The following is a 26,427-nucleotide window of genomic DNA, read 5'->3' on the forward strand; positions in this document are numbered from 1 at the left end:
TTAGGTTTTATTGCATTGATGTTACCGCACCCTTGTCACACTTAGCATGTTTACTATTATTAGCTGCATGCTGACTTTAGTCTTGTTGACTGGGCGCTGTCACTTGGTGTTCGCTCGCTCTGTGGTATAGTATCGCTTCCTGTTCCTGCTCAAACACAGTGGTGTTTCTGAGTAGCTTATTTGCTTAGCAGTTTAATTAACAACTTTTAAATACATTCTGTTTTTTCCACAGTATAATCTTCACGTGCTTCATCCGAAGCACACTTTCTGTGTACTCACTACCTAATTTATAGCCAAAGTATTCACTCACTGTCTCTGTACTGTTTCGCTAGCTTAGCTCGTAGCCGACCCGTTAGCACCATGGCTACTTCACCTGTCCCTTCTGCACTTTCTTGCTCATTGTGTCAGATGTTTAGTTACTCCTCGGCCTCCTTTAGCAGTAATGATATCTGTAACAAATGTAGCATATTTGCAGCTCTGGAGGCCAGGATTACTGATCTGGAGACTCGGCTTTGCACCCTTCTCTCACCCTTAGCTAGCCAGGCCCCTGTAGCTGGTGCAGCCGAAGATAGCGTAGGCCCCGCTAGCTGTTCCCCGGCAAATCCCAAGCAGCTGCGGAAAGAAGGCGGCTGGGTAACGGTGAGGAGGAAGCATAGTCCTAAACAGAAGCCCCAGGTACACCACCAACCCGTTCATGTGTCTAACCGTTTTTCCCCACTCGGTGACACACCCGCTGGGGGTCAAACTCTGGTAATTGGTGATTCTGTTCTCAGACATGTGAAGCTAGAGACACCGGCAACCATAGTCAATTGTCTTCCAGGGGCCAGAGCAGGCGACATTGAAGGAAATTTAAAGCTGCTGGCTAAGGGTAAACGTAAATTCAGTAAAATCATAATTCACGTCGGCAGTAATGACACCCGGTTACGCCAATCGGAGGTCACTAAAATCAATATTGAATCGGTGTGTAACTTTGCCAAAACAATTTTGGACTCTGTAGTTTTCTCTGGTCCCCTCCCCAATCAGACCAGGAGTGACATGTTTAGCCGCATGTTCTCCTTAAATTGCTGGCTGTCTGAGTGGTGTCCCAGAAATGATGTGGGCTTCATAGATAATTGGCAAACCTTCTGGAGGAAACCTGGTCTTGTTAGGAGAGACGGCATCCATCCCACTTTGGATGGAGCAGCTCTCATTTCTAGAAATATCGACAAATTTATTAAACCCCTCAAAACATGACTATCCAGAGTTGGGACCAGGAAGCAGAGTTGCAGTCTTACACGCCTCTCTGCAGCTTCTCTCCTCCTGCTACCCCCCCAAAAACCCATCTCCATAGAGACTGTGTCTGCTTCCAAAAAGACAAAAAACAAACTAAAAACCAGCAACAAACAACTTAAACATTTACAAAGAAAGAACAATACAGTATCCACATCTGAACCAAAGAGTAAAACAGTGAAATGTGGATTATTAAATATTAGGTCTCTCTCCTCCAAGTCTCTGTTAGTACATGACTTAATAATTGATCAACAAATTGATTTACTCTGCCTTACAGAAACCTGGTTGCAGCAGGATGATTATGTTAGTTTAAATGAATCAACACCCCCGAGTCATTCTAACTACCAGAAATCTCGAAGCACAGGTCGAGGGGGCGGTTTGGCAGCAATTTTTCACACCAGTCTATTAATTAATGAAAGACCAAGACAGACTTTTAATTCATTTGAAAGCCTGATGCTTAACATTGTCCACCCCAGCTGTGAAAGTCAGAAACCAGTCTTACTTGTTATCATCTATCGTCCACCTGGGCCTTACACAGAGTTTCTGTCTGATTTCTCAGACTTTATATCTAATTTAGTTCTGAGCTCAGATAAAATAATTATTGTGGGTGATTTTAACATCCATGTTGATGCTAAAAATGACAGCCTCAACATGGCATTTAATCTGTTGTTAGACTCAATTGGTTTCTCTCAAAATGTAAAAGAACCCACCCACCACTTTAATCACACTCTAGATCTTGTTTTAACATATGGCATAGAAACTGAACATTTAACAGTGTTTCCTGAAAACCCTCTCCTGTCTGATCATTTCTTGATAACATTTACATTTACAATAATTGATTACGCAGCAGTGGAGAGTGGACTTTATCAAAGTAGATGTCTTTCTGAAAGTGCTGTAACTAAGTTTAAGAATATAATCCAGCCACTGTTATCATCGTCAATGCCCTGTACCAACACAGAGCAGAGCAGCTATCTGAACGCTACCCCAACAGAGGTCGATTATCTTGTTAATAATTTCACCTCCTCACTGCGTGCGACTCTGGATACTGTAGCTCCGGTGAAAACTAAGGTCTCTAATCAGAAGTACCTGACTCCGTGGTATAATTCTCAAACACGTACCCTAAAGCAGATGACTCGTAATCTGGAGAGGAAATGGCGTGTCACAAATTTAGAGGATCATCATTTAGCCTGGAGAAATAGTTTGTTGCTTTATAAGAAAGCCCTCCGCAAAGCCAGAACAGCTTACTACTCATCACTGATTGAAGAAAATAAGAACAACCCCAGGTTTCTCTTCAGCACTGTAGCCAGGCTGACAAAAAGTCAGAGCTCTTTTGAGCCAACCATCCCTTTAACGTTAACTAGTGATGACTTCATGAACTTCTTCACAAATAAAATTTTTATCATTAGAGAAAAAATTACCAATAATCATCCCACAGATGTAATATTATCTACAGCTACTCTTAGTACCATTGATGTTAAGTTAGACTCTTTTTCTCCAATCGATCTTTCTGAGTTAACTTCAATAATTACTTCCTCCAAACCATCAACGTGTCTTTTAGACCCCATTCCTACAAAACTGCTCAAAGAAGTCCTGCCATTGATTAATTCTTCGATCTTATATATGATCAACCTATCTCTAATAATCGGCTATGTACCACAGGCCTTCAAGGTGGCTGCAGTTAAACCTTTACTCAAAAAGCCATCTCTAGACCCAGCAGTCTTAGCTAATTATAGGCCAATCTCCAACCTTCCTTTCATATCAAAAATCCTTGAAAGAGTAGTTGTCAAACAGCTAACAGATCATCTGCAGAGGAATGGTTTATTTGAAGAGTTTCAGTCAGGTTTCAGAGTTCATCACAGCACAGAAACAGCTTTAGTGAAGGTTACAAATGATCTTCTTATGGCCTCTGACAGTGGACTCATCTCTGTGCTTGTCCTTCTTGACCTTAGTGCAGCATTCGATACTGTTGACCATAATATCCTGTTAGAGCGATTAGAACATGCTGTAGGTATTACAGGTATTGCACTGCAGTGGTTTGTATCATATCTATCTAATAGACTCCAATTTGTGCATGTAAATGGAGAGTCCTCTTCACACACTGAGGTTAATTATGGAGTTCCACAGGGTTCAGTGCTAGGACCAATTCTGTTTACATTATACATGCTTCCCCTAGGCAGCATCATTAGAAGACATAGCATACATTTTCACTGCTATGCAGATGACACCCAGCTCTATCTGTCCATAAAGCCAGATAACACACACCAATTAGTTAAACTGCAGGAATGTCTTAAAGACATAAAGACTTGGATGGCCACTAACTTTCTGCTTCTTAACTCAGATAAAACTGAGGTCATTGTACTCGGCGCTGAAAAGCTTAGAAATATGGTATCTAAGCAGATTCTTACTCTGGATGGCATTACCTTGGCCTCCAGTAACACTGTGAGGAACCTTGGAGTCATTTTTGACCAGGATATGTCCTTCAACGCACATATTAAACAAATATGTAAGACTGCTTTCTTCCATTTGCGCAACATCTCTAAAATTAGAAATATCCTGTCCCAGAGTGACGCTGAAAAACTAGTTCATGCATTTATTACTTCCAGGCTGGACTACTGCAATTCATTATTATCAGGATGCCAAAAAAACTCACTGAAAAGCCTTCAGTTAATCCAAAATGCTGCAGCAAGAGTACTGACAGGGACTAGAAAGAGAGAGCATATTTCTCCTGTTTTGGCTTCCCTTCATTGGCTTCCTGTTAAATCCAGAATTGAATTCAAAATCCTGCTCCTCACATACAAGGTCTTAAATAATCAGGCCCCATCTTATCTTAATGACCTTGTAGTACCATATTACCCTATTAGAGCACTTCGCTCCCACTCTGCAGGCCTACTTGTTGTTCCTAGAGTATTTAAAAGTAGAATGGGAGGGAGAGCCTTCAGTTTTCAGGCCCCTCTTCTGTGGAACCAGCTTCCAGTTTGGATTCGGGAGACAGGCACTATCTCTACTTTTAAGATTAGGCTTAAAACTTTCCTTTTTGCTAAAGCATATAGTTAGGGCTGGACCAGGTGACCCTGAATCCTCCCTTAGTTATGCTGCAATAGATGTAGGCTGCCGGGGGATTCCCATGATGCATTGAGTTTTTCCTTTCCAGTCACCTTTCTCACTCACTATGTGTTAATAGACCTCTCTGTATTGAATCATATCTGTTATTAATCTCTGTCTCTCTTCCACAGCATGTCTTTTATCCTGTCTTCCTTCTCTCACCCCAACCGGTCGCAGCAGATGGCCGCCCCTCCCTGAGCCTGGTTCTGCCGGAGGTTTCTTCCTGTTAAAAGGGAGTTTTTCCTTCCCACTGTCGCCAAAGTGCTTGCTCATAGGGGGTCATATGATTGTTGGGCTTTTCTCTGTATCTATGAAGCGCCTTGAGGCGACATTTGTTGTGATTTGGCGTTATATAAATAATTGAATTGAATTGAATTGAATTGAATTGAAATTGAATTGAATTGACTTTACTCTGCAATATTCTATATTGCATAAAATTTGGAGCAACACTGAAAGGAGTTCCCAGAAATACTTTATTTCATGTTTGATTAACATTTGATATGAAATTATAGCAAGCAGCTGCTTTAGCAAGTTACTGACATTAGGAATATATTCTGTAAATGTATATTTTACAGAATTTTGAATATAAATATATTTGAAATAATCAGCTATTTTAGCTGTTTAAATAGTCTCCAGTTGGCATCAAAAACTGAGATATATATATAAAGACTATCTCTAATCAAAGAAATATGGAGGCCTTCAAATAAATAATTTTTTAAAACTTTGCAATGTCAACAAGTACAAGAGGTTGCCACACATGACACGAATAAACTGAGAACATAAACTGTACTGCTTCTTCAGAGGCCAAGGCTGTTGTATGATAAGACTGCAAAACCCAGCAAAAGCCAATCAGAATTACTTTTGTCAGTAGTCACGTAATCCTACACATACATGAATACACACCCATGGACTTGAGGATGTGGACGCTAAAACACAGCATGTCACACAGCTGAGTGAATTCAGGCTGAGGCTGACTGAAAGCCAGTGAGATGTGGCAACAGAAGAAAAGAAGCATCCTATGACATCAGCAGTAGTTTAGGCCTGGAGGACAAGTGCTATTTTTGTAAAGTCCTTCACTTGTGAGACTTGCTCATGAACTCTAAAGCTCTCTTGCTTTCCTGTTATGTGTTCCTCAGCTTCCTAGGTCCTGTCTGTTCATATATGAAATTTCCTGCATATGCACAGTCATTCTCTCCTCGGCTTCTGACATGCATAATTCAGTCAATGCTGAGAGCAGTTTGCATCTGCAACAGTACATGCTCTGTTAAGAAGATAGCCTAACAACAAATCTATTCTGACCTGTCGTTCATTTTCTCATCGCGTCCTCTGAGATCTAATTTTTTCTCTGGATTCCTATTGGTGCAGGGTGTGTACTCTGAAATGATCTGATGTTACTGTGCTCCTAGATGATTCATCTTTTGTCTTTTCATTGCTTAAATCTGATTAGTATGCTGTGATGAGATTAGGCATGTATCCAAGCAAGTGAAAACAATTCAAGGCAATCACTGGGATATTTTTATCTGAGAAAATATACAATATACAGTACCGAAAATATACAGTACCGAGTTTTTCTGATAATCAATCAGATATGTATAGGAAGTGTATTCACACTTCAACTGTACATTGCAAATATAATAATAAATAATCTTTCCTCCTATATTAAAAAATACACATATTCTGAGGATTTAAAATACTTGAGAGAACTTACTCATGCTAGCATTACTGGGAATTACTTGTACAGTTTTGGGGAATGTGTTGAAATGTATGACTGTGATGCACACAGTTTTCACATGAACACTAATTTCCAAGGTTATTATCGTTAACGAAAACTAACGAAATAACGAAAACTAGAAGTGAAAAAACATTTTCGTTAACAGAAATAAAAATAAAAACAAAAAAAGGAAAACTAACTAAAACTGGAATGAGTGTTCACAAAACTAACTAAAATTAACTGAATTTATAGCAAAAAAGTGTTTAGTTTTCATTGATGTGTGCGTGTCTTACAACAGTCAAGGGTGAAAATGAAGTTTAGTTTCCAGATTTTTTTTCTTGCTGTGTCTCATTATGCCAGCAGGTGGCAGCACGTTAGTCGAGTCGTCTGTGTTGCTGCTCCGTCCACGCGCAGAATCATGTCAGAAAAAGTCGGAAGAAAGCGCCAGAGTCCAATTTGGGATTACTTTGAATATGACTGTGTTTTGGATAAAGCAAGTGTCTTGTAGTGGAAACAGACAAATTATGAGGGACATTTCTAAAGGGAAAAAAATCCCACAAACCTTAAAGTGCACTTGAAAAGCTCACACAAGAAGGCTAACCTAGCTTAGCTTGAGAAGGTAAGGGAGCACACTCAACCCTCATCCCCAGAAAACAGAAGCTAACCCCAGGCAAGGCAGCGTGATGCATCCCGAGACAACAGGACGGGGATATCTACACAACTGTGTGAGTCAATTACCTTCAAAAAGTTTATCAATTCACTTGAACCAAAATTACGAACACCCGGTGCTGCAAGAGTTAATAGTCTCATTGGGGCCAAGATATACATTTTATAGTTGCCTGGTATCAATGGTTGTTCAGCTGCCTTTATTTATTTATTTAAAGAACCCATAGGTGGGAATGTGAGTTGTCTGTCTCTGCGTGTTAGCCCTGCGACAGACAGGCGACCTGTCCAGGGTGCAGTATGGTAGCTGGAATAGCAACATACCCAAGGATGAGCAGAATGACTGATATGATGAAACTGGGATTTTGTTACACTTAATTATTGCAAACACAACTAAAACTATAACTGAAACTAATCAAAACTAAACTGAAACTAAGGATTTTCAAAAAATAAAAACTAAACTAAACTAGCAAACAATTGGTAAAAACTAATTAAAACTGATATACAATTGAAAATCTGAAGTCAAAACTAAATAAAAATAAAAACTAATGAAAATTGCAAAACTATTAAAACCCTGCTAATTTCAAATGCATATTTTCACTTTGATTCACCATGTATAGTGTTACAAACAAAGTGATATATTTAATGGTTGCTAATGATAAATTATTTATGAATGAAATAACCTTTTTTACAGTGGTATGCAAAATGAGTTTGATCTTTTCCTCTAAAGGTGAATGCCAACAAGAGTGTTGTTTTTTCAGTAAAGTAGACATGTAAATTTGTACAAAAGTGCTAGTGCCTTTGATGGGTTGATGAAAACAGTATAACCTACCACCTTCCCTTGTGTCATCTTTCTGGTGAGAAAAAAATGACTTAAAGTGATGCTCCTTTGACGCACCCTATTTTGTGGCTCCCTAGCATCAAATTTCATGGGGTATATCCATTTGGTGTCACATTATGCCGGACAATGTGGCGCCTCATACGGTGGTGAAGCCAGATAAAGAGAACAGCGTGTGCAGAAGTATTGTCTGTGTCCGGACACAGAGCTGAGAGCCGGCAGGAAGGCAGCAGCGGCCAGGCAGCTCGATTGCAATAAAAGAGGAGAAAGTCATCTCGCATTATCTTACTGACCCTGCGGATGCGCACGTACATACACATGGACATTAGAAAAAGGCCTTTGTGCTACATTGTACAATATCCTTTCACAATCTCTCTTTCATTATCTGTTCTGTATTTATTTGATGAAAGTAAGTAATTACAAAGATATTATAATGTCAAAATCATTTCAACTTGTGCAAAGATGGCCAAAGGCCCTAGAGGTAGTAGTTCATTAAATAATGTCTTTGTGGTTTTTATCTAACAGGCAATGGGATTTACTTCTCTATATTACTGGGCAAGTTGACCATTGTTATTTTTATTTATGTACAAGCTACAAGCTATGATAGCTTGTTTTTTTTTTCTAGACCTGTTTTTGAAATATGATATAATAATATAATTTTGTTTATTAAACCAGCATTTGTGAGAGTTAAAAATATGCCAGTATGGGTTCTTTTTATATGCATAAAAATAGGCTAAAGTCTAAACTCAACACTGCAATTCTATATGTGATTTACTTCTACTTGGGAATGAAAGGTCTATAAGTTGAATTAGATGATGTGCATTGGCATATTTACCGTAACCAATGTACTCATTCAGCTGCTGTCCTAACACCTGTAGCAACGTGTTTACCTGCAGAAAAAGGTTTAGGTAAAATAATATTTACAAGTTTTCCACAAAGTTTAGGCAAGGCAAGTTTATTTGTATAGCACAATTCAACAGCAAGGTGATTCAAAGTGCTTTACAGAGACATTAGAAACAAAAACACATGATTTAAAATTGATTAAAACAAACAAACAAACAAACAAACAAAACAGTATATAAAATCAAAACAGATAAAATCAGAACGGTAGATAAAATCAGTAGTTAAAATGTAAGTTTTGAAATTTAAGCTTAAGTGCGGATTTGTTGCTTTATTTAAATGCAGCTGAGAATAAGTGAGTCTTCAACCTGGATTTAAATAAACTGAGTGTTTCAGCTGATCTGAGGCTTTCTGGGAGTTTGTTCCAGATATAAGGAGCATAAAAGCTGAATGCAGCTTCTCCGTGTCTGGTTCTGACTCTGGGAACTGATAAAAGACTGGATCCAGATGACCTGAGGGATCTGGAAGGTTCATACTGGGTCAGGAGGTCACTGATGTATTTTAGTCCTAAACCATTCAGAGCTTCATAGACCAGCATCAGAACTTTAAAGTCTCTCCTCTGACGGACAGGCAGCCAGTGTAAAGACCTCAGAGCTGGACTGATGTGGTCCACTTTTTTGGTCTTAGTGAGGACTCGAGCAGCAGAGTTCTGAATGAGCTGTAGTTGTCTGACTGACTTTTTAGGTAGACCTGTAAAGATGCTGTTACAGTAATCAAGCCTGCTAAAGATGAATGCATGGACTAGTTTTTCCAGGTCCTGTTGAGACATCAGATCTTTTATCCTTGAAATATTCTTGAGGTGATAGTAAGCTGATTTTGTTATTGTCTTAATGTGTTTTTCTAAGTTTAGGTCTGCATCCATCACTACACCCAAATTTCTCGCCTGGTTTGTGGTTTTTAGGTGTATAGATTGAAGTTCTCTGGTGACCTGTAATCGTTTTTCTTTGGCTCCAAAGACTATTACCTCAGTTTTGTTTTTGTTTAGCTGGAGAAAATTGTGGCACAACCAGTCATTAATTTCCTCAGTGCATTTACCAAGAGCCTGTACAGGGCCTTGGTCTCCAGTTCTCCAGTCGTTTGAGTAATATGTTGTGGTCAACTGTATCAAATGCTGCACTGAGATCCAGTAAAACTAAGACTGACATTTTCCACTGTCTGTATTCAGACATATGTCATTGAACACTTTGGTCAGAGCGGTTTCAGTGCTGTGGTTCTGTCTAAAACCTGACTGGAAGGCATCATAGCAGTTATTCTGTTTTAAGAAGTAATTGAGCTGTTGAGAAACTGCTTTTTCAATGATCTTACTTAAAAATGGGAGATTTGAGACCGGCCTGTAGTTGTTCATTTGTATCTTGTCAAGATCGTCCTTTTTCAGTATAGGTTTAATTACAGCAGTTTTTAGTGGTTCTGGAAACACACCTGACATTAAAGAAAAGCTGACGATCTGTAACAGGTCTGACTCTAAAGTCTTTGAGACCTTTTTGAAAAAACTTGTTGGCAGGACATCTAAACAGCAAGAGGAGGAGTTCAGTTGACCTAAGATGTCCTCCAGGTCTTTGCTGTTAATAGTGTGAAACTGTTTCATGGTGTTTAAACAGTTTTTCGGTGGACACAGTACATATTCTGGATCTGCTGTTGAAGTACCAATTGCTTGTCTAATGCTTGTCTTTTGGATTTTTTCTGTGAAGAATTTGGCAAAGTCATTGCAGGCCATGGTCGAATGAGCTCAGCTGCCACTGACACAGGAGGGTTTGTTAGCCTGTCAACTGTAGAAAATAAGACCCGAGCATTATGGCTGTTTTTAGTGATGATGTCAGAGAAGTAGGACCTTCTTGCACTCAGTTGTAAATTATATTTGTGAAGTTTCTCTTTATAGATGTCATAATGAACCTGGAGGTTTGTTTTTCTCCATCTGTGCTCAGCTTTCCTACACTCTCTTTTTTCATTTTTCACCAGTGTGGAGTTTCTCCACACTGGTGCTTTACAGCAAAAGCTTTACAGCAAATGACTCAAAATACGGTGGCTAAAGGCTAAAGGATGTTTTCTTTTCACTGGAGTACCACAAGGATTGGTGCTCAGTCCCATTTTCTTTGTATTCTACACCAGGTCTTTTGGTTTATTTATCTGTATGGGTGACCTCTGTCACAGTTATCATGCTAATGATACTTAGCTTTATTTCCACAGGAGGTACGTACCCCCAGTTGTGCCAGGGATCTAACAACATTGATAAAATTTCTGCCACGTTTAAACTATATAATAATTAGTTTACCCAGATGGTAAAAGTGTTTGGTTAGGCAGTTATAGAGTAATGTAAGACTGCACAATGTTTTATTTTGCATTTTGATTGTGAAAAAATAATACAGATTTTACATGAATAATTAAAAACATTCACTGAAATAATCAGGACATTTCCTGATAAATAAAAGTTTGTCTCTAAGAATTAAACTTTTGGGCTTTTACTGAGCTACTTCTTAATCTTGCCACATCCCACATTGGCAGTATTCCTGCGTATGAGTCACTGGTTAGTGACTCACCGATTAGGTCTGTCAAATTTTAGATCAATGACACAGCTAATCTTCATCTTTTTCCATCTTTTCTCAAGGTCACCGCACTCTCTACATTGGGGTTCACGTTCCTCTAGGCAGGAGGTCGCACCGACGACATCGTCACCATGGACACAGACACAGGAAGAGATCCAAAGAGAGGGATTCCACAGCTGAGGATGGAAGAGAATCCCCATCACACAGTAGGTTTTGGTTCTAAAATGCTGATTTAGATTACACATTTTTACAGAACCTGGGTTATGTGCTTCTAATCCATGTCTTCCAGTGGGATTCAAATTCTTAATTTCTTTGGCTTTTTTCTTCTTTTCTGTGCTTGTCTTCCACCTATCAAACTTGCTGCAGCAGACACACCAGCTCAGAGGGTGCAGTTTCTGTTGGGGACTGAGGATGGCGATGAGGAACACATCCCCCACGCCCTGTTCACTGAGCTGGACGAAATCTGCCTCAGGGAGGGTGAGGATGCTGAATGGAAGGAGACAGCAAGGTACGCCTTTATTTTTTCTCTCCTGTTGTGCTTGAGACTTTGAATTGTTTCTATCTAAATAAAAGTTTATTAAATGATGTGGCCAGACGACTATGAGTTAGCAATGTGATAAAACATAATGTACACATCAAAACTAAAAGGAAAATACAAGGCAAAATCGAGGATTTTTTTTGTGTGTTTTCTTTTGGTTGCAGGTGGCTTAAGTTTGAGGAAGACGTTGAGGATGGTGGTGAGCGGTGGAGTAAACCCTATGTAGCCACTCTGTCTCTACACAGTCTCTTTGAACTTCGCAGTTGCATCATGAATGGCACTGTGATGCTGGATATGAGGGCAAACTCACTGGAAGAGATTGCAGGTAAACACTAGATGAATTGATTTTTAAAAGGGTTTATGCGACCTTCCTGGCACAAAAACATGCAGCAGGCACATTTGTTCAAAATCTACATAATAAAAAAAACAACCCCAGCTAAAATCTCATCTTTAGACTCGTGTTTAATTAACTTTTTGTTTTTATGTTGGCTTTTGTTGTGAAGCTCTTCGTGGTGTTTCTCTTGAAAGCTTCTTGGCTCAAGTACTTAATATACTCGAGCCACTCTCCCAGTGTCAAGCTCTATTTTGGACCACGCTTTGTCAGTCTCTGGTACAACAGTTTTCTCATGTTCCTTCTTTCTGATGTTGCTTGTCAGTTGGGATTTCCACACAGTTGCCCTCTTCTGCTCCTTGACAGCCACCTCTGTGTCTGGTTGCTGGTTCCTGTCTGGAACTAGAAGTCCCACAGGAACTTTGTGCTGGTGTTCTCAGCCACTTTTGATGGCATGTCCCATTGGGACATGGGGATTTCTAATCCATATGCAGCAAAGATGTTCCTGTACAATATCCGAGTGACTTGGTTATGCCTCTCAGTATATGCTGTCCCAGCTTGCATATTACTTCCTGCTACTATGCCTGCACAGACTTCTGCTTCTGTGCTGTGCTTCATGCTAGCCTTTTCCATCCACCAATAGAATGTCTTGATGTCAGCCACTGCCACTATCCATGATTAAGTACCAAATCCACCCTTTCCTGATCCAGATGCTCCACATGCTCTAGGCTTAGCCTCACTTGCTCTTCTGACTGTCCCTCGTTTCAGAATTGTGTACCAAAGCTTTTGTTGCTCCACACCTCTCTGAAACTTACTACCACTTTACCTCTGTCAGCTAAGCTCTATTACATAATTTAAATCTAATATCATAACCCACCTGTTCACAGCATATCAAATGTATTTTTTTTTAGCTGTTAATTGTGAAGACCAGTATAGTCTGTTCATTTGGTAAAGCACAGAGATCCAAAGTGTAATTAAATAAATATTGTCTTCTTTGAATGATTGTAGAAAAAAAATGAAACCAAGAAAGAGACTATTGAGTGAGCTCCATTGATTCATATCAACAGAGAGAGCGGTGCACTGAGCTGCAAATTCATTAAATCATCTCAATAGAAACCGCCTGCTTGACTTGATCCTCACTCTAACAGTTTACCCACATTGTGCGCAAACAGAATGAAGGAGTATTTATACTGTACAATACTTGACTAGCTGGCACGTTCCATTTCACATTGACCATCACCTTTAAATCTACAGTAACCAAACACATCAGAGTTCAGAGGTTACTCAGGATGAAGGATGAAGAAACTTTCCTTAATTTTAATTGTAGCCTATACTGCTGTAGATGCCATATGTTGTAATATAATGTTCATTCAGTGGTTTGACGTTTTGATGATCTGTTGATCTCATTCTCTTTGGGATATTTACACCAGCAGCACTACTCTGTTTTGGTCCTGGCAGATGGCCGCCCCTCCCTGAGCCTGGTTCTGCCGGAGGTTTCTTTCTATTTAAAAGGGAGTTTTTCCTTCCCACTGTTGCCAAAGTGCTGCTCATAGGGGTCATATGATTGTTGGGTTAATGTATGTATTATTGTGGGGTCTACCACAACGACAAAGTGCTGTTGACGTTGTGAATTGACGCTGTATAAATAAAATTGAATGGAATTTTAGGATTTTTCCTACATTGATAAGATCATTGATTTGAGATTAGGAAATGGATTGTCTTCTTTTCAACCAACCAGATGACAGGTATAACCATGATATGACCTCCAATTGAGTTTAAGTTGTTGTGTAGCAATTACACTCTTTTTTTTAGCAGGCCTGCATGGTACAGCTCCTCACTGTAGTCTGCTTACTGATCCAACTCTCAGTTCTAAACCTATACTCAAGCAAATTATTTTAATTTCTATTTGCCATTGGCTTTTATACATTTTATTTTGCAACTGCTTATTAATTTGTGATCTTTGCATCATTTCCTGTTTTTGTATATTAAGGTTAGGGTCTCTTAATTATTAAAATCACTGATTTAATGGGTTTTATTGGGGTGGAGTCCAGGTTAGCATGCACCATAATATGCCAGAAGAAGTTCATCCACAAGGACAATACAGAGGACCATTTGATCTGCTTCAAACTGTGTTTTAGATTTAGAGGTCTTCAAACTGAATGCTTTATCTGACTGTGGTAAAAACTGTTCTGCTGCACAAATCTATTGTATGTAACCTGGTTTGGTGCGATTAAATCAGGTCATTTTTTGTTGGAATAATCAGCTTAGTATTGCTGGCTGCCACGCAGCACCGGACACCAGCAGCCTTTGTGAATTCAACCATTTTAAGGGGTATTGCATTAAACACAATGGCGTTTGTGTGTGTTTTCTTCCCTAGACATGGTTCTAGATCAGTATGAGGCATCTGGCCCTGTAGGTGAAGATGCCAGGAGAAAGATCCGTGAGGCTCTTCTCAAACAACACCATCACCAAAACCACAAAAAACTGGCCAACCGCATCCCTATTGTACGCTCCTTTGCTGATATTGGCAAGAAGCAGTCTGAGCCTCACTCCATGGACAAGAATGGTGAGCACAGAACATGTACAGGACACCCACACATACACCTGTCTGTAGATGAGACTGCAAGCTTTTCTGTACTCTGTAATGTCCTCAGCTACTCACGTGTTGATGTTGTAAACAAATATATGCAGTATGTTTCTGTTTAATGCTATTATCCTTTGCATGACGATCCAATAATTATCCATCTCGACATGCTGTTTTACTGCTGTTTGATATCTCATTTTCTCCTCTTGTTTGTGTTTCTCCATGTTTGTGTATGTCTTTCTTCCTGTCTGCTGTATTTTGCATGCACGTGTGCATGCGTATATTTAACTTACTCAGTAAACGGCCTCTGTTATCACACTTTAAAATCTCCTAAATGTTCACCTGAAAAAACACTCCTGACAAGCACTTCACCCAGAAAGGCCTTTTCTTATAGGGCTTGTAGGCAGCGTGTTTCTTGTGTGTTATGCTTGTCCACTCCTTCTTCACCTTTGAGCTCCAGCAGGGGCTTTGATCACATGACTCCAGACATGGTCTTTGGTGAAAACAAAACCACATGTCTTAGTGTCCTTTAGGCAGTTGCACAAGGCTACTGCCCCATCTCACTGGAAGACACAGATCAGGAAATCTGCACGGGCAACAAGAGATCCTGTAGGCTGATTATAAAGTCTGTAGACAGTAGTAGTAGTATAAAAAGAACGTGCTAAGGATAGGAGAGTAACATTGTGATTGGTTGGATATGGCTGGTTAATAATCATGACAAAAAAGAAAAGAAAAGCTCAACATTCTTCAGTTCAAGCAGTTTTCTCCCTGTGCAAGGCTCACTGTCAAAATGTTCTTCCAGCTTTTCTACTGTTGAGGCTTCAAAGTGAAGCAATATAAAGAGTTGAAATGTTTTCGTTGTTGCGTTTTGTGAGTTTTTCCACATCCGGGAAATGGACTTAATTGAACTGCAGAATCACAAAAGTTTCTATAATACTCTCCCCTCCTTGTCACTGTCATCTTTATGTTTCTTAAACAGAAACCATAAGATCTTGTAGAGCAACTCTAAAAAACAGTCAGTAATGACTAACTGCAGTACCTGCTCACTAGTCTTTATTTTGCTGCTTTTGGGGATCAGCTTTTATAAAGAAATATTTGAACATTTCTTTATAAAAGCTGGGAAATACACATGTGCTCCTTTTTGGCAACTGAATAAAACACGGACACTGCTTTTGAATAAATGATATGCTAAAATGATTCCTTTAAAGGAGGAGTTCAGCATAATATCATTGTTACTTCTGTCTGTTAAAAAGCCCACAGGCTGTTATCTTCCCTTGTCGGAAAGGCTGGAAACAGTGAAACAACTTGGATTATAAATGTTACAAATTAATCTGTTAATTGTAGATTAAATAAATAATGTATAGCGCATTAATCGGTGGGCTTTATCAAAATGTAGTGATGGGAGTGTTGTAGGCCAGGAGCCAGCTGTAAGCCACACTAGTTTCCATATTAAAGCTACAGTTTCTTAGCTATAGTGTCGTATCGAACAGATATACATTTCATTGCTGGAACTCCTTTAAAAGCAGCACCATAGCACACTCTCTTAAAGAGTTGACATTCTGAGCAAGGCATATTTTTAGCTTTTTTCTTTAACTGTTTTCATTAACGCCCGCAGTTGCAAGGTGAAATCTTTGACTTAAATAAAACAAAATGAATAAGGTGCTTTAAATGAGCACTGGTTAACTGATGCACATAAATCTGAACTGGAAGTTAAAGATTGCACCTTATTTTAAACTCTCTTTAAATGGTCTAGCAACAATTTATATATTGAGCTTTAACTCACCAGGTACACTCTGAAAATGGGTACAATATTATTTGTTTCATCACTGGGGCTAAACCTTTTGTCCTCAATAAAGACTCAGCACCTACAACAAAAGGGACCAGAGCTGTAACCCCTTTTCAGAGAATGTAACTGTACCCTGTAGTCACTCCCTGGAAATCTCTGTCTTTGTGTGGGAAAGAGGTATTGGGATAGGATGAGCCCCTGTGAAAACTGATGTTGGTTTCCTGCTCTACCTGACAGGGCAAACAGTCTCACCTCAGTCCCAGCCAGCCAACAATGAGGGCAAACAGGACGTCAGCCGAGAAAACAGCACTGTTGACTTCAGCAAGGTTAGCTACCAGACCCACCACTGATCATGCTGTTTATCTACAGGCATTGATAGCTGGACACATAAGTAGTGCTGTATATTTAACCAAGCCTGGGTTACATATGAAATCACAACCTTCTTACCCTGGGAAACTGAGTGGAATTTAACAGGAGTACTTCTTTCTTCTCAGAGCCTGATTCTTGCTGTGTTGTTGATTCTCATTTATAAGACGTTCAGTACGACTGCATCTACATCACTGTGTTTTTTCCTTAAAAAAAAGTAAAGCAGACCAATAAACATTTTTACTTTAGAATAATGTGGTGGTTTTCTTTTTCTTTTACAGATTGACCTCCACTTCATGAAGAAAATCCCACCTGGTGCTGAGGCATCCAATGTGCTGGTAGGGGAGCTGGAATTCCTAGAGCGCCCTGTGGTGGCCTTTGTCCGCCTAGCTCCTGCTGTACTGCTAAATGGCCTGGCTGAAGTTCCCATCACCACCAGGTAATAAACAAATTGTTGGCAAAGCCCTTAACTTGCTTCTGTCTCCTTCTTCCTTTATTCTGTGTGAAGGCTGGATAGATGAGCCGGTTAACCTTTGAATTTCTCATTAAAAGAGGATTTGACTTTTACCAAAAACCTTTTGTTCTTTGTCTTGTGCAGGTTTCTTTTCATCTTGCTTGGCCCTCTGGGGAAAGGTCCACAGTATCATGAAATCGGCCGGTCTATTGCTACACTGATGACTGATGAGGTGAGGCAAGAATCTGAAGGAAGTAGCAGGTGTTTAATGCTGTGTTTTAGGATATTTTTCCTCTTGCAGTGATTCTAGGCACAGTGAGATAAAACGCAAAAAAGCTTTCTAGATTATAGGTTTTTACTATTAAAGTGGAATTGCTTGTGTATGTGAAGTAATGTTTAATTTAATTATCATAAACATTAGATCCTTAGTTGATCAAATACAGTAGAGTAGGAATAGGAACGCAAACTGCAATCATGATAGTTCCAATTCTAAAAAGTTGGGATATTATGTAAAATGCAAATAAAAACAGAATGAAATGGTTTACAAATCTCATGAACCAATTTTTATTTTTTACAGTTAAAAAATAGAAAACAAAAATTGCATAAACTACAACATTTTAACATCTTACTCTTTAATGAAAAATATTAGCTCATTTTTGATTGATATAAACAATACTGATGCGCTTCAGTTATAATACACTACCAGTAGAGGTAAAAACTAAAGACTACAGAATCAATTATTGTTTATTACTCATTTTTAAAGGCTTATCTTTGATGCTGTGGTTTGATGCAATCATTACTTTGACCACAATAAGACTGAGTTAGAAATATTTGGAATATAGTATTTTTGATTTTGATGAAACACTCGGGCAGCAAAACCATCACTGTGCACACACTCAGCCAATGTATGCAAGAAGTGTCCCACTCATTAACTAATTTGTCAACCAAAGCAGTGTTCACAGTCCTATTATAGCTTCTGTCAGCCCTGGCAGTGGTCAGTGAAAGAGCCGGTGAACCACCTCCTCTAATTATCTTTCCAAATGCAGCGGTATAGGCTTCCGACAGTGCTGCCACTCCTATGAGTGTATTGGCCACAATCAGCAGCAGCTCACTAAACAGAGCATGCTGCTGCATCTTACAAGCTCAGCCATTCTCTGTGAATCAAATTGGACGACTTATTGCAATAATCAGTTACTGACATGAAGGCGATGACCCAAAGGGTCATCGTGGGGATGACCCTTTGGGTCATCGCCTTCATGTCAGTAACTGATTTGAAAAAGGGTTACTTTTTATTTTGTTACACCATGTTATTTAAATGTGCTTCTTTAAATGTTACATTTATATATGTATCTTTGAACAAGTTATAATGTCTGTGAAGGTTCTCAGTCATCCAGGTCATCGTAGTCAAAGGAGCTTGCAAAGAAAAGCGTCTGGACTTCTTTAAGTTGCTTGAAGACGTTTCACCTCTCAGTTCTGAACTGAAGAAGCTTCTCGGATGAGAGGTGAAACGTCTTCAAGCAACTTAAAGAAGTCCAGACGCTTTTCTTTGCAAGCTCCTTTGACAACAAGTTCTAATGGTTCAGGTCTCAGACAATTCTTTGAAGAGTCTGATGTACATCAAAAATGTGTAAGTTCAGCCAGACTGAGGAAAAATGGCTGTGTGTTCTAAAACTTCAATTCGTCTAAACTGCATTGTGAGCATTTTGTGGGAAGCTTTATTCCAAACATTTTTTGTAACATTTTACAAATATGTTTATAATACACACATTTGTCTTTTGTATTTAGCTGTCATACTGTCATGCCTTTTAAGTCAAGGAATCACATATTTGATGGGCTGAGGCTCACCACTCTGTAGGAGAAGCTTTTTACATGGATAATTTTACAAAAGCATCCATCCATCCATCCATTTTCTAGAAAATCATGCATTGCAAGTTTAAGATGTCAAGATTAAAGTCATTGGAATGGAAAGTGTTAACTAAAGCATCTTAAAGTTGTTCTCAGTAATGGAGTAAGTGTATTTTTCCAAATCTGCCTTAACACATACCATGATCCTTGGGTGGTTTCTTAGTTATTCTGGGTCAAATACTCACATTTGTATCCTGAACCTAGAAAAATCAACGTGAGATTTGCTTTCTGTTCTTATACGTGATATTAGTGTAGCTCGGGGAGTTGAGAAGCTTCAATAAATAAAGCCCAACTACCCACTTCAGGGTTGCTTTTTTTATATCTGAGCCTGACCTTTGACTTATGTCAAAAAAGCAAGGAAAAACATCAACAACAAAAAGCCTTTGGGAATCAGTAAAGTATGACATGAAAATCTCGACAGGAGATTTCCCACAGTGTAGCTATGAGCTAATGTTACATGCCATCATCTGAGCCAGATGTTGTCTCTTTTTTCCCCCTTGTCTGTTGGCAGCAGTCCTTTGGGATGCATGAAAACAGAAGGCAGAGATGTTAACCTACATCATATATGGAAATGGATTGAATGTGTCACTATGATTTGCTTTTGTGCCAGTGCAAGCAAGAATTATACTGTTTTTCATATATTCTTTGGATAAAAAAAATAAACATTAGACAACAGAAATTGGAGCATGAATGTGTCTTATTCTTCTGTAGATTCACTTTGGATGCTGTTGTTGTGAATGAAGTTAGGTTATAAATAATAATTTGCTGACTGTATGGCTGGTATGCTATATGAGTTTACATTTCATTAGGTTATATTTAATCTGCCTCTTCGCAGATTTTTCATGATGTTGCTTACAAGGCCAAAGACAGGAATGACTTGGTGGCAGGCATTGACGAGTTTTTGGATCAGGTGACAGTGTTACCCCCAGGAGAGTGGGACCCCTCCATCAGAATAGAGCCCCCCAAAAATGTGCCCTCCCAGGTAAACAGTGAGTAAAAAAGACCGTTTTTTGGGACTTTAATCCGAGCACCTATGCAGTGTTTTAAAGTCTGTTTGCACATAATAATTTTTTTTTTCACAAATATCCGTGAGTCCCTTCTGTGACCTACTGCCTGACAAGAATTTTTAAACATCTGTGTTCTCCTCTAATCTCTACTGTGTTGTACTCTGCGCTTTGATGCAACTCCCCAGGGTTCTGTTCTCAATCCTCTCCAAAGCATTAGTTATTTCCCTTCATTAGGTAGGCATTAGTATTCTGGTCTACTCTGAAAAGAGAGAGGCCATCTTGAAGGGAAATTTTTTAGTCATACAGAAGAAACATTTTGAAAAAATACAGATGTTGTTTCAGGTATTGTTTTCCATTTCTCTTTTATCATTAGGCTCCTGCAGTGGATTAATGACAGACCACTGAGCAATTAGATTGTTATACTGATGAGCTCAGAATATGATCCATAAGAATTTAATCATTTGACTTTTTAAAATTATATTGTACCAAATGCAGTCTATTTGGTGGAGATTTGATTCCATCTAAGAGTTATATTGATGTGGGCAGCAGACAGCTGACTGACAGTGATCTTAAACACACAGGAAAAGCGGAAGATTCCCCCAGTTCCCAACGGAGTGACAGATCTTGGAGAGTCTGGGGAGCACGGAGGGCATGGTGGCCCAGAGCTCCAGCGCACTGGGAAGTAAGTGTCAGAGAGAAAGATTATGATTTGCTGTGTTTTGAGAGCCCTGATCTCTCAAAACTCCTTTTTGTGCCTGGAACCTTCCTGTCGCCTGTGAGCCTCCTTCCAGTCCTCAAACTGTAAATTTAGTTCTCTTAAGAGGCAGTGCCCTACTTGCCTATTATTGCTCATACATCAATTCCACACTGAGACCTTTTGTTTAGGTTGTAATTCTTTTGGTGTTGTAATGGTTGTAACCACCAAAAGAAAAATCTTCATCTGCTGTTTAAGAAGATTGGAAGCCTCCTGCACCTTTCTGCAGTCCTTCCTGGATGTGTCCATCTTTCTGCAGTCCTTCCTGGATGTGTCCATCTTTCTGCAGTCCTTCCTGGATGTGTCCATCTTTCTGTAGTCTTTTCTGGATGTGTCCATCTTTCTGTAGTCGTTTCTGGATGTGTCCATCTTTCTGCAGTCCTTTCTGGATGTGTCCATCTTTCTGTAGTCGTTTCTGGATGTGTCCATCTTTCTGTAGTCGTTTCTGGATGTGTCCATCTTTCTGCAGTCCTTTCTGGATGTGTCCATCTTTCTGCAGTCCTTTCTGGATGTGTCCATCTTTCTGTAGTCGTTTCTGGATGTGTCCATCTTTCTGTAGTCGTTTCTGGATGTGTCCATCTTTCTGCAGTCCTTTCTGGATGTGTCCATCTTTCTGCAGTCCTTTCTGGATGTGTCCATCTTTCTGCAGTCCTTCCTGGATGTGTCCATCTTTCTGCAGTCCTTCCTGGATGTGTCCATCTTACAATTTTGTCTTAGAGTGTGTTGGTGCACTTTTGGAAACCCTTATGTTTAGTAGAAATCCAACAACAAAAGGCCATTTGGGTTCAGGTTGGGCAGGCCAATCCTCCCAGTCACATCCTTGTAGGTCAAATCAGATGGGACACCTTCCATCTGTACAGTCGTTTGACGTATAAGCACTGATGCAAGGATTCAGGGAAGCAAACCTCTCATCCCCTGGAGATAAGACTAACATATAGGCACTGAATCCTGGAGAGGCCGACTGTACGTAGCCAATACATTGGGCTCCTTCCTCACCAGAGCGATGTTTCATCTAACTAAAGCCAGTTTCAGCAATCAAGCCACCAAGGGCCCCACACTTTATTTATTTACCTTATTTTATTAATAGTTTTTTAATGCTCTCTGAAGTCTCAGCAATGAACACCTAATAATATAAGCATGAGATCTCAAAATATAAATTTAGTTTTTACTTTCATATGCCTTCAAAACTGTTTTTGAGATTAGATAAGGTTTAAAAAAGAGATTAAAAATGAAGAATATCATCTTGTTATCGCCCCAGAAAAAACCCTGATGACAATAAATGGATTCTTGAACCCAAGCTTGAAAGAGTAAAGTGAGAGTGCAGCACCCAGGAAGGGTTTAGCGGCAGAGGAGTGAGTGATGTACGTCTGCTTAGTTGCGGTATACTGCAGTACAGACTCTTATGCCAACTAAGATTGGCTGGAAACCCAGGCTCAGCTATCTGGCTGCTTAGCCTAAAATAAGAACAACAGCCCACCAACTTGCGCGCTTGCCACACCAACCACCTCCAGATTGTTCCCCACCATCCCAGTCCACAGCAGCAGTAGAGCCTGCTCATTGTGATTGAAAGTATACAAAGATAGAGCCATGAGTCAACACAATCACACATATGGATGCACGGAGGTACAGTAATTTTAGTGTGGGTGCCCTGAAAATAACTTGTTTAAAGGCATGTTGATGTTCTTATAAATCTTACAATATCTTACAATAAGATGTAAGATAAGTTGCTCTTTGTTACCTTATGCGTATGTGCAGCTCTTTCATGAAATCCCTTTTTCTCCACAGGTTTTGTGGTGGGTTGATCTTGGATGTCAAAAGAAAGGCTTCTCACTACCTTTCTGACTACACAGACGCTGTCAGTCTGCAGTGTCTAGCCTCATTTCTCTTCCTCTACTGCGCCTGCATGTCCCCTGTGATCACCTTTGGAGGACTCTTGGGTGAGGCTACAGAGGGGCGTGTGGTAAGATCATTGTTATTTTTTTCCTCAAGCCTTTATAAACACCCCCCCAAAGCATCTCTTTACATTCAAGAACAATATACACAATCATCTGCACACCACATCAAACTCAAAGCCTTTGAAACCAATAGATGAATGAAGGATTTGATCTCATCAAAAATTTTCTTTAAGCACCATCACCAGGTCAAAGCTCACATGTCCTCCTTTATTTAGTTTTATGACAAAAATGGTATTACCTTGAGAGACAGTTGGATCCTCCAGATCACATTCATGCATCTCCAGCTATGTGCTGGTAGCCCATAGTCAGATTGGATAAATGACCAGTTCATTGGTGCTTCCGGCCAAAAGCGCACAGCTACAGATGTTCTTTATATGCAGTGAGATGTATTTTTAACACATATCCAAAGCAGTTTCAAAACAGTTTCTAAAGATGACTTTACTGATGCTTCTGTGTAGCAAAGGGTTTTATTGGACACAGGCACTGACAAAGCTCTTTGGGGTTTTTTTGTCCCAGGCAAGCCTCACTTATGTTGTCTGACTTCCTGTTGGCTCCTTGCATGTGTGAACAGGATAAAGTTAGCATTATAGCTTATATGATAGTAAATGCTGATTTAAAGACTAGAACACTCCAAATACAACATGTGTTTGACTAAATGAATCAGAGCATTATTGCGTGTGTTTCCAGAGTGCTATCGAATCCTTATTCGGGGCTTCCATGACTGGAATAGCCTACTCTCTTTTTGCCGGGCAGCCTCTCACCATCCTGGGCAGCACAGGGCCTGTTCTTGTCTTTGAGAAGATCCTCTTTAAGTTCTGCAAGTACGCTATTCACTACACCTTTGTGTTTTTTTTATACAATAATGTTTCTGTTTATTTGATAGGTGTGTGTGTTTTATGCTTCAGTTGAAATGTCATATTGAATTATGTATCCTGCTTTTCTGCCACTGCTATGTTTTTCTGTGTATTTTGTGTCCGTCAGAGAATACGGCCTCTCCTACCTCTCCCTAAGGACCTGTATTGGCCTGTGGACAGCCTTCTTCTGTCTGCTGCTGGTGGCCACGGATGCCAGCTCGCTTGTCTGTTACATCACACGCTTCACCGAGGAAGCTTTTGCTGCACTGATCTGCATTATCTTCATCTATGAGGCCCTGGAGAAGCTACTTCACCTGGGGGTGCATTACCCCATCAACAAGAACAACAACCTTCAGAAACTCACGTTGTACTCGTACGTACATTTTAGTTACAGCCCATGCACTGTGTGCTTTACTCAGCACATTTGCTCAAGTCTTTTACTGTGTCAAGAAACGGCAGATGGTACAGCACTGTATCGGGCATGCTGTTCATTTTTTTCAGACATGGATTGTGCTTTATGATGAATAATCCCATGTTGAGTGTGTGTCAGGATGGATCATCGTGCTTTAAGCTGGCTAGTGGCTATGTCAAGCCAAAAGCTCCTTCTGTGAGTTTCTATTCTGGTGTAGTGGACAGCAGGGTAGGCTGACATTTAGTTTCGATAAATGCCAGCAGAATGAGTTAAGCTAAGAAAAATGTTACCAACAACTCCACACAGTGTTTTTACAACATATTATGAGTGAAACAAGCATTCAGTGAGGCTCAAGCATTTTAAGCTTGAGAAACTCTAGTGTAACACTAACAATCACAAAAACATAACAAATCCAAGGAACCAATCACACCAAGTTTTAGACTTAGACTAGCTTGTCAGAGCCGGAAGTCCGGAAGAAAGTTTATTTAATGTGTTGAATCATTTAAAAGATGAACCAGGTTCCAGGTATGAAAAGTGAAGCCATTTCAATTTCATTTGAAATTGAAATGGCTTCACTTTTAGGTTTCAGTTTTATTTTATTTATACAGCCCTAAATCACAACAACGGTCACCTCAAGGAACTTCATATTGTAAGGTAGATAAATGAATTTATGATACCTGTAAACACTTTTCTTGGTTTCTAGTTTCAGGTCTTTTAATAGAGAATGATATTCATTTTCTAACTTATGACCATGCGTTTTATATCAGGTCAAGGGTCAGTGGTGGAGGGCTGGGCAATAGGAGATAATTTGTGTATGCTTGGATGTGTACAGTTACATCTCAGCCATTTTAAGCTGTAAAAGTATTTATCCATTTGTTTTATCTTTAGTATTTTACTCATCTTCTTCAGAAAGACATTGATATTAATGTCCTATTCTACATTTGCTTTGCTATGTCATATAAAAGGGACTAAAGATTAATTTCATTCAACCCTTTAGTTGACTTTAAGGTCTAGAAAGGCTCTTTTTTTTCTTTAAGAACAAATCATGGCCTCCTCTGCTAGGTGGCGCCAGAACATATTAAATACAAATACACAAAATACACAGCCACCGCTAATGAACTGCAGATAGAGTATATTTATCTTGGCCTGTTGTGTTTACTCAAGAAAATTGAATCTATTTATCCCCCTCCTATAGATGTTCTTGTGTGGAACCTAGGGACCCCAGCAATGAGACTTTGCACTTCTGGGAGGAGAGAAACATCACTGCTTCCCAGGTCAACTGGACCATGCTGGAGGTCACGGTAAGAATAAAAATTATAGCAAAACACTTGCATACATACATATATATGTATATGTCTGAAATAATGCCTGATGCAGAGGAGAAGAAAGGCCGGACCTAGACAGAAACTGCTCATTCAGCAATGAAACATAACACCACACATGTTGTGTTGTACTCAGCCCTTACTTTGTTACATAAACATAATAAGACTAGGCAGGGATTAGGATCATGTGGGCAGTATTTCATGGTATCTAGCTGTGCAAAATGAGGGTGTAGATACAGTGTAAGGAATGATGTCACTTATCAATCACGCTGGTGGCAGCGTGCTGCACCACTCCTACACATGTTAGATGTGGCAGTCAGGTGAGGCCTCTGCTGTATGCAAGTGATGAATCATGCACTACAGGGATAGTAAAGAAAATGAGCAGTCTGACTTTTGGTAGTCAGAATTTTCTAATTCATTAATGACACTGACATCCGTCATTGCCATTATCCCCACTGTCACTCTAATCATTTTTTATTGGCATCATTATCCCTGCTTTCCTCCTTCTCCTGCTCACACCCTGTTTCTCACCACCACCGCCATCATCATCATCACCATCATCATCATCACTGTGTCCTCTGGGGTCAGTAGGAGTGCGAGATGTTGCATGGGGAGTTTGAGGGGAGCGCCTGTGGTCCCCATGGCCCGTACATCCCTGACGTCCTGTTCTGGTGCGTGGTCCTGTTCTTCTCCACTGTCCTTATGTCTGCTTTTCTCAAGGAGTTCAAGACAAGCCGGTACTTTCCAACCAAGGTATATGTTTTATCCAATTCATTTTAAATGTCTGTATTTGGTAACTTATGCTGCCATCAGTTGGTTGTGTTAGGACACAGTATTTGTGGAGAACCTATGTTCAGTTTCTATGATTCATCAATGCGATGATGTGCATGTGTGGCCTGATGCTGCCACACTCATCTGTACTGTCCTGGCGCCACCTTGTGGTGACAAGTGCTGCACTGTAGTCTGGATAGACAGGGGTGCACATGAGTAGCCCCCAGGTGCGCATTCGCTGTCAAAATAAAAGACGCGCACAAGATAAGAAGTTGCAACGCTCGTTCGCGTACATATAAAAGGCTGTTTTTGTCCACTAGAGTGGATATTCTGCACCACATCTCTGTGCGTTTATCATTTGTTTG

General features: G+C 39.8%; 1 protein-coding gene across 3 annotated transcripts in view; it reads left to right on the forward strand.

The window, feature by feature from the left end:
* The window catches only part of LOC102797402 (sodium-driven chloride bicarbonate exchanger-like), a 60,038-nt gene that overhangs the window by 26,290 nt on the left and 7,321 nt on the right, over positions 1-26,427 (forward strand). For 2 of the 3 annotated variants that reach the window (XM_006804104.3, XM_006804105.3), the window contains exons 4-17: positions 11,086-11,229; positions 11,390-11,531; positions 11,726-11,886; positions 14,270-14,458; positions 16,500-16,588; positions 16,910-17,067; positions 17,227-17,314; positions 19,823-19,969; positions 20,576-20,676; positions 22,534-22,708; positions 23,391-23,524; positions 23,685-23,930; positions 25,165-25,270; positions 25,883-26,044. In XM_006804104.3, the coding sequence (XP_006804167.1) occupies positions 11,086-11,229; positions 11,390-11,531; positions 11,726-11,886; positions 14,270-14,458; positions 16,500-16,588; positions 16,910-17,067; positions 17,227-17,314; positions 19,823-19,969; positions 20,576-20,676; positions 22,534-22,708; positions 23,391-23,524; positions 23,685-23,930; positions 25,165-25,270; positions 25,883-26,044 (2,042 nt within the window). The remainder of the gene's footprint in view (positions 1-11,085; positions 11,230-11,389; positions 11,532-11,725; positions 11,887-14,269; positions 14,459-16,499; positions 16,589-16,909; positions 17,068-17,226; positions 17,315-19,822; positions 19,970-20,575; positions 20,677-22,533; positions 22,709-23,390; positions 23,525-23,684; positions 23,931-25,164; positions 25,271-25,882; positions 26,045-26,427) is intronic. The other variant, XM_035913527.2, reaches the window with a different exon arrangement.

The sequence above is a fragment of the Neolamprologus brichardi genome, chromosome 23 (assembly GCF_056152115.1).
Source record: "Neolamprologus brichardi isolate AB-2024 chromosome 23, ASM5615211v1, whole genome shotgun sequence".
NCBI classification, from domain to species: domain Eukaryota; kingdom Metazoa; phylum Chordata; class Actinopteri; order Cichliformes; family Cichlidae; genus Neolamprologus; species Neolamprologus brichardi.